This window comes from Perna viridis, chromosome 5 (assembly GCF_037379345.1).
Source record: "Perna viridis isolate PV_CMFRI_1.1 ecotype Kerala chromosome 5, ASM3737934v1, whole genome shotgun sequence".
Taxonomy (NCBI): Eukaryota; Metazoa; Mollusca; class Bivalvia; order Mytilida; family Mytilidae; genus Perna; species Perna viridis.
The window spans coordinates 50,915,122-50,930,383 of NC_142449.1; the positions used below are offsets into that span (position 1 = coordinate 50,915,122).

Here is a 15,262-nt window from a genome sequence, read left to right on the forward strand (position 1 = left end):
GATTTTATACATCGCATCTATCTCAAAGACCTAAAGAAGCTAATGACACTGTGAAATCAGCCTACATTTTGTAACTGGTGGTAAAGGAAAACTATTGACCATACTATACGAAAATCGCAATGGCTTTGCATTCCGTATTGTCAACTTTCCTTTCATATGTCGTAACATCCCTTCAGCACATGCGTATTGAGTTTTCATATCACAACTCATGCGTAATGCCAGAACTATGCAGACTGTGAACTAAAGTGTTAAATTAATTTTAATAGATAAAAGGCAAGGCGATTGCTTTTGTTTATATGTAATGTTAAAAATTCTGTCAAAGAATAAACTTTCCATGTCAGATTTAACATGATGCAAATCAAAGATGATTACAATAAATTATAGCAGAATACTGATATGTTTCAACTTACATGCAGGCATTCATTGGAGATATGAAAGTTTCCGTAGTGGCCTTTCTGTCTTTCAATAGTACAGTTATTTGTTTGATTAGTTCCATAATATTCTACAATGCCTTGAACTCCGCGAAAAGTGACAGATAGGTCTTCATTACATGCTGCAAAATGTTTGTTATATTATGACGTTATTTTTCGATATTGTAATGAAAAAAAAAAGAAAATACATCTGGCTTGAAGGTTAACAACTAACTACTAGTCTCCAGAAGTTTATGGTTGTCATCATGAACTCGTGGATCGTTACGGTGTATCCATCTGCACCATGGTTTGTTCAACGTGTCATAATTTTCCTATTCTCTTTCGTCTACCCTGGAGTTGAATTTTAATGAGCAACTTGGCGGGTGTTTCTAGAAAAGCAGAGAACGCTTACTCTACCGGTGCACCTGGTCCATGCTCTCAGTTTTTAGTCTAGTCCCAGTTGCTCATTTCCTTTTATACTTTGTATGTATGATTTTAGTTATTCTATGTTCTTTGTCTGTTTTCCATGTCTGGTCTTTGTCCTTGGATTACATTCTTTTGATTATCGCTATAACCTTGGTTTTTCTTGATTACTCTTCCTCAGAATCTTCTATCAAGTATCATGTAAATGGCCTTAATAGGCAGGTGGTTTGATTATGATAGTTTCCGGTAAAGTAGAAATATCAATAATATTTTCTTGTATAAACCAGTATGGAATTCAGTTTGACGCGTTCTATGAAAATAACAAACTTAAATATATTTTGTCGTTTTTTTATTGACTTGTTTCCTCAACAGTTTTTCTGTTATATAAATGTTATTTCATACAATACAAAGACAAAATTATACAGCAAGCCAACTTGATTTATTACCATGTGCTAGCTTTTCGTACTTTGTAATAACGAGTCGCGGTATGAACGAAGCATTTCAGTATATTTAAAGGAACTCAGATGTCAATCCACAAACAGGTCGATATTATAATTTGATCATCAAGATGACAACATGGTATTGTTTCCTGGTAATGAAAGGCGATGATATATATTTTTTATATGTTGGTTGTCTTTTTTTTGTACATGACATAGGATTATTTTAATTCCATAATAGTCATTCGATAAGGCTCCTTTTTATTCGAAAATATTGTCAATGATTCTCCTTATTTATTCTACAAAGTAGTGTATACTATCAAACTACACTTTATGTATTGTAGACTAATACAGATCTAGAAATACAGTGCCATGTATTATATATGGACATGTTGCGAGGAGAAAACATTGCCTACAAAGTTAAAAAGTGTTTCGAATATTAAACATTTATTGCATTTGCGTCAAAAGAAATATTAATTCAAACTACAGCATGCAAGAAAAGAATTTTTATTATACTCCAGTTTATTGCTATCAAGAAGAATATTTGCATAAAGATGTAACTATTAAATTTGAAAATAATAAAACTTAATAAATGCACAGTACTTGATGACAAAAAAATGACAGCTAATTTCAATTTAAATGTATTTTGATGATTTGACAATACTACACCACGATGAGTAACACAATTACTACATAAAGTTAAAATACAAACTCACAATACGTGTAATGTGGATGAAAATTTGGCCCCACTCTTTCCAAGTGCGTCCTATCTAACTTTTCATCTGTAGTGGTTTCTGTACTATACACTGAAACATTGTTACCCGTGTTACTGTCACTACCATTTGCACCTACTCTCTCCCTCAATTCCAGAAAAGTAATTATCTGCAATATGTATATATCTAATTTTATAACATTACCTTTTTAATAGAAATAGTGCCAAAATATCAAAGAAAATTAATTATTTGTCAACCCCAAATTATTCAATTTATTATGTTAATTGATGCTTTCAATATGATATAGCTAATCTTTAAAATATTATAAAAAAAGAACAAATAAGGTATATGATCAAACATACTTAGATACTGTAATCCCTTATTGTTAAATATAATTACACAACTCAAATAAATATTGCAAATTTCAATATGTTACATGTGTTTAAAGGAAAAACCTAATCAGCAGCATTAGTACTAAATACATGTACAAACATAGATCAAAATCCATATTACTCAAACATATGGAAATAAAAACCCATCGCGTTTAAGTTTTATATCTTTTGAGTTTGTGTATACTGTGAATTTCGGTAAATCATCCATGATATAAATCAGGTTGTCAATGAACGTTTTTATCTAAATTATTTAAAGGGATTTCTCCGATTCATATGGTTCATTCACACCGTACGAGCGAGGGATTAAAAAATTATAATTTCCCGCCCCCTGCCGGGAAAATAAAATGTCGCGTGAAGACTCCCTTGCTTACCACGCTTACAATGTTTACATTTGTAGTTAATATTATCAATATTAATATTGTTCAATTAATTACTTGTTTATCAACAACTGTTATTCATACTTGAAAATATTAGTTGGTAGTGTATCAACTAATGATAATGGTAGTGATATCGATGACTTGATGATTGGGTGGGAGGTCCTAGATGAGGTAATTGCTGTTGGGATTGTTTTGGGTATTTATGGTATTGTTTAATCTATTTTTATGGTTTTATTCATGGGAAAAACATATGCTCTCTCATTTCTTTGGGAATTAAAGGATTACTCCACTCTCGATAGTTAAATTTTATCTCGAGTGGAGAAATCATGTAATCCGTTCCAGACTTGAGGAGTATAAATATATAACTTCTATATATGTCATCGTTTTCAGACCGATTTGACCTGTAACAGTTTTGAAGAAATGAAATTTTTAACAGAGTCATCCGCTTATAGTACATCCGAACTCATACAAATTGACCAGGCGAAGTCTAGATGTCTTTCAAAACAGAGAAGCGGTACCATGTTAAAAAAATCGCTGATTAAGTGAAGATAACTCTGGATAATGATTTCTTTCATAGGGGCATCCTGTAAATGAGGTCTATTGATAGTCTAAATCTGGTAATGTGAGAAAACAGATAATTGAACATAAGAAAACATAATTATGATTATAGTTTTCACTACCCTGCTCAATTGAATTAAAAGCCATTTAAATTAAATGCTAATTTTGTTTGTTTTAATAACTAAATGGCTGAACGTACAAGTAAATATTGGTTACATATACTTTTAAAGGTAAAATCGGATGTAAGAACAATATGATTTAAGAATGTAATACATATTTTTCTAAATAAATTTATCTAATAACAGGCAATGTGCACTTATACAAATTGAAAAAAAATAAAAAGTATTAAGTGCTTTGGAATAAACGTTTGGCCATGCGATACGAATCAAATATGAAATGAATGAATAAGGTGTCGATCCTGTAGACTTTATTGAACAATTAAAACTCTTGTATGCAACAATTTAAGAATGACGAATAGATGTATATGTTGTTGGCGATGTTACTAAATACAAATGTTGTTTTGAGTTTAATGAATAATCTTGTTTCCAAACAATGACCTAAATCAGCAAACATATCCGTCTATTTGCAAGATAAAAAGTTATTTAAACGTTACAATTAATGAGTGTGTATGTCTTTTTCTTTGTCTATAGCAATTCCTCTCAGATCTTGTATTGGATGGATACAAGTGGACATGAAACTGCAAACTTGGATGGGGCGTTTTAGAAAAAGGACTTGTAGTGTATTTAAACATTATCCTTAGTTTTGAAGTACAATATATTGCTCATTAACAAGATCTGCTGATTTTACTTGTATGAGTATTTTACTTTCATATGTAGAAACATGCAGATTAATCTTAAGTTTGTCTTTGCTTATCACCATTGTTTCCCTCTTTATAATACTTACCTGCAATGCAGTGAAAAGTGCCTTCATTTTCGTTATTTAATTGAAACCTGAAAACCATTAGATATAAAAGAATGACAAGTGTCTTCAATTCAATAAAGGAAATGAATTTTATATGTATAAAAATATATCTTTTCAAAGATATTTTCCAAACTAATCACAGGGAAAAGGAACATATATGGTAAAACGCAACAAATGCATCATCGTATAACCCCTGTAAACCATATTCTTTGTTATATATTTTGTTAATATCGACACACTTTAAATTTAAAAATGAATCATGAACATGACATCCAAATACTTACACTCCAAATTTTAATAAAATATCACTTCTGAAACCTCAAGCACTCGTACTGACAGCACTGAAGTTTTTTGGCAAGTGAAACAGAACACTTATTTTGTCTACACAAATTCATTGTTCCCTTTATGTATATGCTTTTGGTAATTGACAGAAAAAAATAATATATGCAGAGATATTTTGTATCTAAAACAAATGTTAAGGGTTTAAAGGTTCTTATAAATACACAATGAAGACTATACATTAGAGCGATTTTTGTTTGTACTTATTGCTGATCATGTCTATCAAATTAATAAAAAAAAACGAAAACAAAAAACAAAAACAAAAAAACACACTCAAGACGAAAAAGCCGTATGAAATCAACTGATATGTTATACCCTATACATATATAATTGCATCTATTACAATAATTTTGAAATTAAACAAAAAAAAGCATCTACCTTTCTTTCTAATGTGATGTCAATGAAACTTAGGCAAGCATTTTCGTACGATTTTTCTACTTTTCATTTTGTGTAATTTATTTTTTTGGTTACTTTTTGTAATTATTATCGCGATTTTTGAAGCTGTTAATCTGTGTACGTTAAAAAATTAGGCTAATGAAGAGTGTTCTTACCACGGACATATTGACCTAAAATTCGATAGGTGTATTCTTCTATATGTTAAGCCTTTGTAGCTGTAATCAACATCAACTCAGACAATTCAAAACGAAATAGAAGTAAGAAAACTAGGAAACAAGTCCAATATGTAATATCTTTTTTCTTCATTTTTTAACCAATTAAACCAAATTCAATGATAAGATCAGTAGTTAAACGTAAATTGTGATATGTATTGAAATAAGAAATAGGAGATAGTTAAAGCAGCTTTAGCTGCTAAATCGTTCAGTTTTGATTCTACTGCATTTTGCTGATTCAATGAAATAAATTTGTAGTGATGCAATTGAAGCAATGAAAGTCGATAATACCTACAGAATATTTGAAAACGTTTTTTTAATCAAATAAGATTGATAGTTCTAATCCAGTTGTTTATCGCCATTACTTCCGAAAATTGCTGACGGAACGTTCACCTCGCTTAAAAATACTTTCACTTTGTTTAAAAAAAAGAATAACGGATACACAGGTAAGAGCATGGCTTGTTTTCATTACTTTACATATATTTCTAGATTACTTTTCAAATAAATAATGACAATTACTGACAAAATTTGTGCCTTATTGTATCACTATCCGTAAATTACAAAATAATCATTGTATTAACGTTATATTCGAACTTTCACGACTTGAGTCCGTCAAAGATACAGGTCTTCCTTGCCGTTGATTAACCACATTCGCTTTGCAATCAGATTTTTGTTAGAAATCGACCCTTACAGGACATGCTCGTATTAAGGTCACCAGAAATTACATGCATACGAATGTGATCTAGGTCGACTATTTCTCTTGCAAGACAATATATGTATCGACTCCAATAGTATGTATTTAATGCATTTTATTTGTGGATATCAAATGAAATGATACAAGAAAAGTACAATTTCGCAGAAATAATTCAAACGTAAGGCATATTTCAACAGAAACAAAAAAATACGAAAATGACAGCTAAAGCAGACTTAAAACTCGAAATGATGAGCATCTGATCTCAACTTTATCCCATGTTCAAAATTTTCAGTAATATTGTAGAAGTAAGATCAAAACATACATTAATAGAATGTTCATAAAAGAAACAAACAATATCGTAATTATTTATTTCCTTCAAGGTAGAATATGGAAGATCCTTCCATCTGTATGTGTATATAATCGAACAAAAAACATCATTGATTTTTTTTATCATCAAATCATTTTTCGATCTTGCAATGATAGTCGATGGTGGTAAGTTTATTTTATAAAAAGCATTTGTATGTAACAAAATTGTGAAAGTAAACGTAATATACTTACGCTTACATCAACCAAAGTATCTTTTTGTTTTCGACTTTTTAATCTGCAGCGGTTTCATAAATACCCAAATATTATCTAATCGTCTTGTTGATCGAGTAGAAGACCTTGCTGATTACAAAAACACACATTAAACATATTTCGATGCTTTTCATTTTGATATACGCGTACAATAAGTTCTATTATTGTCAATTTTATATTATTATAAATATATCTAAAAAAACTCATTTCAATTTCATCCCGGCTATGTCAAAGAATTTAGCAAGACAATAAATCGTTAAGGTAAACAGTTATCAAGTATTGTATAACATTTGACGGTTTTGTGGACTTTTTAATATCAAAATCAATTCAATTTTACTGATATTTGTTTATCCATTACTGTTTGTTCATGCATTAAAACACGAAAAAGACTCATGCACACGTCTGATCTCGAAAAGCAGCATGTTGAAGAAACGCCCATTTGAAAATAGAATGAAACTTCCTAAAGGGGCCAAATTAATGTTCCTCCAACAAACCCCCATTTGAAAATAAAATGAAACTTAAAGGAACCAAATTAAAGAACATCCAATGTGCGTTGATGAAGTATCCTGAAATGATTAAGAAGTACGTTTAAAGATGCCTTTTTCAATACAATGATCTGAAACCAAATTGCTTATTCGTGACAATTGTTTTGACAGGTTTTTATTGTTTCATTCCGATATACATCAAAATATAAAAATAAGAAATCCCTTCACTCCAGTTCAATTTGACAATTATGTACTTTAAAACTTGTACATGTTCAAAGCATAAATAAAATTGATAATAGTACGTTGGAAAAATATTATGAACCAAGTTGAATATTAATTTAATACAAAATCGTCGGGAATAGATATTAGCCCTGATAGCCGTCTTTAGCTAATTTATCTTTTGTACGAAGTTGCTGATGAGTTCGACCCAATAGAGAAAACTGAAACGTTCTGAAGGAAAAAGAAAGATACTATGTTCATTATTTTTCCTTCATTTTTTTTTACAAAATATACAACATGTCAGTTGTGTTAACGCTCCCATTCTTTATAAAAGGGTGTTTTGTCTTTGCATATTCATTTTTACAATACCTTTTAAAGTACATTTGTACATAAAAGTTTTATTTCTATTCACATACTACTATGATCTGGGACGGCCAGAGACCTTGATGATAATGACTTAATGACAATAATTCACAAGAATCTTTCGTATGGGGAATCATCAATTCATCCTTTTCGCTCTGGTTGAGTGTAAAGCAATTATTAAAATGTTTGTGTTACCGGGTATATTTTGACATACACATTTTATAACGTCTGTCCATACCTTAGTGAACATGTTTTGCGCAGTAGGTAAAAAACCGCAATGTCGTGATTGAAGGCCGAGTTATACTTTTGTTATCTGTTTAACGTATTATTAATAGCTTTGGGTTAATCTAATCTTAAAGCAAAAAAAAAAAAAAAAAAAAAAAAATTCTGATAACAGTTTTCATAAACATAAGCCTTGATTCTTTAAAAATAGATCACGATAATTTGAAGTATACGGATTGTAAATATTGTAACTGAAGGAGATGATGCATCCCTGTCCTACATGTACCACAGATTATACAACAAAATAACCAAAAAGCTTTTTTAAGCAATAGCATAGCCCTTTCACAATATACGTAACAGCATTTTATTAGGTGTTTGTTATTCTATTTGCTACATATACTGTATATGAATTGTTAAAATGTGTCCCCGTGTTTTCTCTAAAAAATGTCTATATATTGACAACATTTATAAAAAAAAAATGTGCAGCGAAATATATGAGTCTAAGGGAATTATAAATGCTAGGAGTCCCCAAATGACGTTACTTGAAATAACTTTCTGTCTTCTAAACTTTTAAAAGTGCTCTGCATACCTTTAGGAGAAATGAAATAAATAGAATTGTAAAATGATTTAGTTTGATGCTAATACATCTAAACTTTAATCCTTTCAGGACTTATATATTTTACTACTTAGTATCATCATGAATAATAATGTTAATTCATTCAGGCTGCGTCCGTCACCCTCGTTGCGATATTCCACATGATCTCGTCAGTATCAAATGGAAAAGAATAACTATTATTCTGTTTATTGAAATCCATTTTATATATTTGTAATCATTTTAATGTTTATTTTTTTACTACTCCTGTCGCGCATACAAAAGAAACAAAACTAGAACTACGACACTGTTCGTCCGTGATGTCATTTTCATTTAAAACTCGTAAGAAAGTGAATTGACGTTACCATCACTCTCAATACTATTTGAATATTTTAATAAATGATATTGATTGAAAAAAAGATAATCATGATATCAAAATCAAAGACCTTTGTCAAATTGGTATGGAAAACAAAAAATATCATATATTTAGCATTGATAGTTACATGTGGAAATAATTATAGCTGGTCGTGAAAATCAATGCAGTCTAATCTTTTGTTACTATAAAATTCTGAAGTCTACATATACACCAAATGAATGTGCAAAAGTAACAATTAAAATCTTTGTTTTTATCTGTTTGACGAATTTTAAAAAGACGACGTTCTCATCCCGAAAAATGTTAGTCGAAGGAAGAATTGAAATATATTATGGAAAAAGCAAAATAATGACAAACAAAAACAAAAGGAACAAACAACAAGACAAAAAAATAAGAACCTAAACCTTGTATCGTAACAAGTAGTACTTAACCACGAATTTTTATTTCTGTCTTTTATTTATATCTCAAGCTCTTGCACGATATAACCTTCGTGTTAACACCATCTTTCATAATTAGCATAGAAAATGTATGTTTCCAATGCACTATATGTTATCATAGATTTCTACAATATAATTATGAAAGCTTTTTCTCCTTTCAATTTCGAATCATGATAAAATGAAGATTGGCACTGTTCAATAAAAATGTTTGTCAATCTTTCATGAAAATGTTTTACAAACATTAAGTGTCAGTCCCTGTAAGAATCAGGCAGTGGATGAAACATGGTATGAAAAAACCCATCACTTTGAAATTGTAATTTCAAATAATCGCGCTAGAACTCTAACGCAAAGGCTTCTGGAACATGGTTATGTTGCTACAAGATTGAAGTCATCACTACAAAAGTTTTATGGTCGTTATGGTGTATCCATCTGCACCATGAAATCTGATTTATTCAACAGGTCATAGGTTTTCTTTTCCTCGTTTGTCTACCCTGGACTTGACTTTTATGAGCAACTCGGCGGTTGTTTCTAGAAAAGCAGAGGACGCTTACCCTACCGGTGCACCAGGTCCATGCTCCCAGTTTAAGTGGAGTTGCTCGTTTGCTTTTGTTACTTTGTATGTATGATTTTAGTTACTTTATGTTCTTTGTTGTGTATGTCTGTTTTCCATGTCTGGTCTTTGTCCCTGGATTACATTCTACTGATTACCGATATAACCTTTTTACCAAGAGGAATGAAAGGAAAACTGACTCGGACGTCACCCAGTATAAAAAGGTCCGAACCTGACGGCAGATCGGACACACTGTTGTCTTGTAAGAATGTGGTGTCCCCATATTGGAATCCTAGCTCGCTCACATCTGGTATGGAAAGTGCCCTGACCAATTCAAGAAAAAGTACACAATCAAACGTTCAGTCTGCAGACCATCAATTTCAGTACAAAATGTCTGACTATTACAAAATTATCAAACCATGATCCATCACTTTAAATGATATATTTAAATACAACGATGACGAACCTCATTGTACCATATCAAAATGTGGTATTAAAAATTGCAAAACATGCAACATTCTTATAACCGACACTTACTTCTCCAGTTCCCTTCCAAACAAAATCTTCCATATAAGAAGTCACGATGACTTAAGTTGCAAATCAACAAACTTAATATATGGATTTGAATGCAACTTAAGTGGTTTAGTATATGTCGGAGAAACACAAGAACGATTAAACAAAAGAATGTGTGGTCATCGCTCGGAAATTAACACCACCTAATTCCCGGCAGTTTATCAACACTTCAATCAACAAGATCATTCAATGCTTTCTATGAAAGTTCGTATTTTAGAAAAAAAAATTACCATCATACGAACAGTCCCGTTCTAAATAAAAACTATCGTATGGAAAAAGAGGAGTACAGGATATGCAGACTAGGTACCACAATACCTTACGGATGCAATGACAACATCAAAAGTATAGGAAACCTTCCATGCCAATATAAAAATAGCATAAATGTGATGAATTTATTTGACAAATATCCAAGACGAGAAAGGAGTCATGGCCATCGTCACTATACCTTACCTAAGTTACATGATGGTCTCTCTCCTTTCATACAAAAACTTCTTGAACTTCATTACAATAGAACCAAACTTTATTCTATACCTCTCAATCTACTAGACTCCCTTTACAAAACAAGTCTTGACACTCCTGTTTCTGACCACACCTCATCATTATACAGACTTGTTGTCATCATTTTGGGTATTGGTTTCCATAGACTCTTTACACCAGTTTGTGTGAAAAGTCAAGATGAAGAAATTTTTCATCATTTTTTTCACTGCCGTTTGTCAACAAAGATATAGATACAATTAATTTGGCTAACATTCTCCATCACAAAAACGTTACCAACAAAATTCCCCAATATTTCAAAGACAGATCTATACCAATTATTTCATATTCCTATACTTCACCCATTGCATCCAAAATTTTTAATCATAAAAGACTATTGCAAAACCTCGAGATTGAGGACTTCAAGACTAAACCACCTGACTGTTCTTGCAAAAACCCTTCAAATATGGTCCTGCTGGTCAAGTCGTTACGGGAGATGTAACCATAATCGAAAACGAATCTCTGCGTAATATCCTTTTTAAAGGTCCCAAATACCGAGAACCACGCTCCATATACTAGAATTATAACTTTAAAGTTCTTATGGATGCCGTTGACGACTATTTGAGAAAATGAATAAAACGAGAACAAGAAGACATTGATTCTCTGTCAGAGTGGTTAAAGGCCGTGAGGTCTTTAATTTTGAAACGAATGATATTTTTTAATAGGTCAATGAGTGCCAAGGCTACATCAGTTTTCAAAGACCCTGATGTAGCAAAAACATTGTCTACTATACATGACAAATATGTTGTCGTACCAGCAGAAAAAGCCTAAAACAACATTGTTTTTGTCTGCCAAATGTTTTACATCAAATGTTTATTATCAGAGATAGACGTAGAAAATAATAGCAGTGATAAGACCTATACTGCTACCACACTCTCCAAAGAAGAGATTGTGGAAAACAATAAACCTGTGCTATCCGTTTTGGTCTCTCTACCACGGACGATGATTGTGATTTACCGTCTATGTACTGGATTCCAAAACTCGACAAGAATCCATACAAATAACATTTCATAGTTGGATCTGCAAAATGTACCACCAAACCTCTTTCAAAACTTTTAAATTCTATGCTTACAACTGTCAAAGAGGGTCTGCAGTCCTACCACAACACTTGTTACTCCCGTGGTGGTATTAATTCAATGTGGATCCTGAAAAATTCGAAAGATCTTTTGAAGACAATCAGTTCAGGACTATTATTTGAATATAATAGGATTAAAACCTATGATTTTTCAACACTGTATACTTCTATTACCCATACTCAGTTAAAATCCCGACTTAAAAACATTATACATCGTTGTTTTTTTTTCAAAGAAGATAATACACCTAGATACAAAAATATAGTTCTTGGTAGAGATTCCTCATACTTTGTAAGAAATAATTCCAAATCATCTTCCAAATATAAAGAGAAAGATGTTTACACAATGCTGGAATTTTTGATCGACAACATATTTGTCCAGTGTGTGGACGTATTTTTTCAGCAAATGTTCGGCATTCGTAAATTCGGGGATTTGATACATCGCATCTACCCCAAAGAACTTGAGATAAAGGATACTACAGACACTGTGAAGTCAGCCTCATATCTTGACTTAAACTTAAAAATCGATGGTAAAGGAAAACTATTGACAAAACTGTACGATAAGCGTGATGACTTTTCATGCAGAATTGTCAACTTTCCTTTCATCTGTGGCAACATGCCTTCAGCACCTGCGCATGGAGTATTCACAACTCATGCTAAAGCTTGCGAAACTACGAAGGCTTTTTGTATTGCGATAGAAATCTAACAAATAGGCTTCTGGAACATGATTGAAGTCATCACTAGTTTTATGGTCGTCATCATGAACTCGTGGATCATTATGGTGTATCCATCTGCACCATGAAAGCTGATTTATTAAACGGGTCATAGTTTTTCCTTTCCTCGTTTGTCTATCCTGGACTTGACTTTTATGTTTCTAGAAAAGGAGAGGACGCTTAACTTACCGGTGCACTTGCTCCATGCTCCCAGATTTTAGTGGAGTCCGAGTTGCTCATTTGCTTTTGTTAATTTTTATGTATGATTTTAATTACTTATTGTTTTTTGTTATGTATGTCTGTTTTCCATGTCTGGTCTTTGTCCTTGGATTACATTCTTTTGATTACCGCTATAACCTTGGTTCTCTTGATTACTCATTGACTATTTGCACCATCAGAATCAAGAACATAGACAATTTGGCATACCATGTTGGTAAATTGAGTTATAATTTCATTGAAATGCACTGAAAACGTATATTTCAAGCGTAGATAACTCTGCTAAAAACTTCATTTTTCGAACGATCTATTGAAAAACATCTTAGCAAATCCATTGATGTAGTGACCAAATGGTTGTATTTTTAAACTGAGAAGTATCCTTGAGTGGTCAGGTTTGAGGGTGTTTTGACATGCATGTTTCAGATATTTCCCATTTTGCCTGATTTATACAAATACTTACACTTAATCGTCTTCTTCAAGAACCATTCGTTGAAATCCTGCAGTCTGGAATTATACACATTTAATTATTGCACCAAAAACAAATGAGTTAAGTGCAACACCAACATTTTAATGGAAGTTCACCTACGCTTCCCGCTGCGTTTGATATCATCCTATCTTTAGGTGCCCTCGAAACTGTTTTGATTCTACGTAAATCTACCACAAACCTTCTACCGTTAGGTTTTAAAACTAATCTAACATCATAACGCACTAATAAATGTTAATTGATATATAACCGTAATTGTGTCTAAAAACGAGTTTCGTGTAAGTTATTGTGTGATGGTTGAAACAGGTAGATATTGCGTGTTTGACAAGGAATACTCCATGTGGAAGCAAAGTTTTTTTTCTCACTAATGCAACAAAAAGAGATGTAGAAAAAATCCTTCAGCAGCAGAATGGAAATGCCATTGTTATGAATCATTATTAATACAATACAGCGTTTACACTCTACACAGCCATAAAGTAGTATGTTACCGATAATAACTTACTTCCTCGCCTAAAAAAGCCTTGAAATATTGGAAAGCTTGAAAATGACAGACATATTTTGCGATTTTTTTCCAGATGAGTTTGTGAACAATGAGGTGTGTTTGTGTTCATCTTTAACATTTGACAGATTAAAGATTCGCCGCGTTTTTTTCTTTCTTTTGGCAAAGGATATTTACAAAAAAGACCATATATTAACAAAGGCTGCTTGTAAATACTATGTATTTTGTTTTACAATTCTTTTCACCCAAGGAGTCGATAAAAATATAATACTGTATAAAGGTGAAAGTGTCTAACAACGTCTGGGGTAATATCCCCAGATATTCAAAACATTTTCTTACTAAAAAGTGGCCTTAACATACAACCTATACTGGCGACAAAGTCCTTATAAGTTAATCCAAACATTACTAAAAAAACCAAAGCAAAAGCAAAAGTAAACAAAACAAATAAAAACAAGCTGTCGAACCACATTATTTACAAATAATTAACTTTACTCTTAAGGGGCGTTAAGCAAACACAATTATGTTTTCTTTTTACGAAAATATTTTCAATGTTTGTGAAAAATGAAACATATGTTAACTAAAATATGTCACAGACTTCAATGTCACTGACCGAGTAATATTCTTGTTATCTCTTATACGATTCTATCAATAGCTACTGTATACACATGTATCTAATCTAAAAGAGGAACTGAAAAAATGTGATAACTCTTTTCATAAAAAAAGTAGATTTCGATCATGTTCAAGGACAATAATAGTAGACAGCTAATGCGTCTAAAGTTTTTAAAACTGAACAGGTAATAGATAATAAATATTGTATAGAGCAAAAAATACATTTTTTCGTTTTTTTGCAAACCAATTTCCTCATTCAAAGCAATTTAACAAGAAATAATTTCGCTCTGATATTGAGAGTAGAATTAGATCATACACCAGTTTACTTCGCTGTGCTTGGTATTAGTCATGACAATTGATGTCAGTACAAGGGAATCGACATCTGTAACAAGGTTTCGGCATTTTGATTTTGGAGGTTAAATTTAAATGCTACACAACGAGAAATCACTTTATTTAAAGAATGATTTTTGTAAGATTACCTTGCGTTTTATAGTATTCTCGTTTTATCGTTATTATGGTATATACAGCTAAAATATAGTATCAAAAAGAAATCATATGACACTAAAAATCCTAAACGAGTACAAGCATAAATTTAAACACGTAAAAAAGAGGGTAAACGACCACTAATTATTCGTCCTTGATGTCAGTCCTAACATTAAGGTAAAATTATTTCAAACATTTGTGAAACAGAGTATTCAAGGGAACTAACACTCTTGCGAAAATTAAAAGAAAGTAACGCAGGGACAAAGACTAGGTCTGGAAAACAGACAAACACAACAAAGAACATGAAGTAACTTAAATAATACACAAAAGGACAAAAATAAATGAGCAACTCGGACTCCACTAAAACCTGGGAGCATGGACCAGGTGCTC

At 31.8% G+C, this 15,262-nt stretch overlaps 1 protein-coding gene across 3 annotated transcripts in view; it reads right to left on the minus strand.

The window, feature by feature from the left end:
- The window catches only part of LOC148618138 (uncharacterized), a 45,219-nt gene extending 31,723 nt beyond the window's left edge, over positions 1-13,496 (minus strand). The window contains exons 1-5 of one of the 3 annotated variants that reach the window (XM_088586033.1): positions 13,258-13,485; positions 6,431-6,538; positions 4,214-4,260; positions 1,987-2,152; positions 411-553 (exon numbers count right to left, since the gene is read on the minus strand). In XM_088586033.1, the coding sequence (XP_088442159.1) occupies positions 411-553; positions 1,987-2,152; positions 4,214-4,240 (336 nt within the window). In that variant the 5' untranslated portion in view covers positions 4,241-4,260; positions 6,431-6,538; positions 13,258-13,485. Of the gene's footprint in view, positions 1-410; positions 554-1,986; positions 2,153-4,213; positions 4,261-6,430; positions 6,539-13,257 lie in introns of all 3 variants that reach the window. The other 2 variants (XM_088586034.1, XM_088586032.1) reach the window with 2 other exon arrangements.
- Between the last annotated feature and the right edge of the window lie 1,766 nt (positions 13,497-15,262).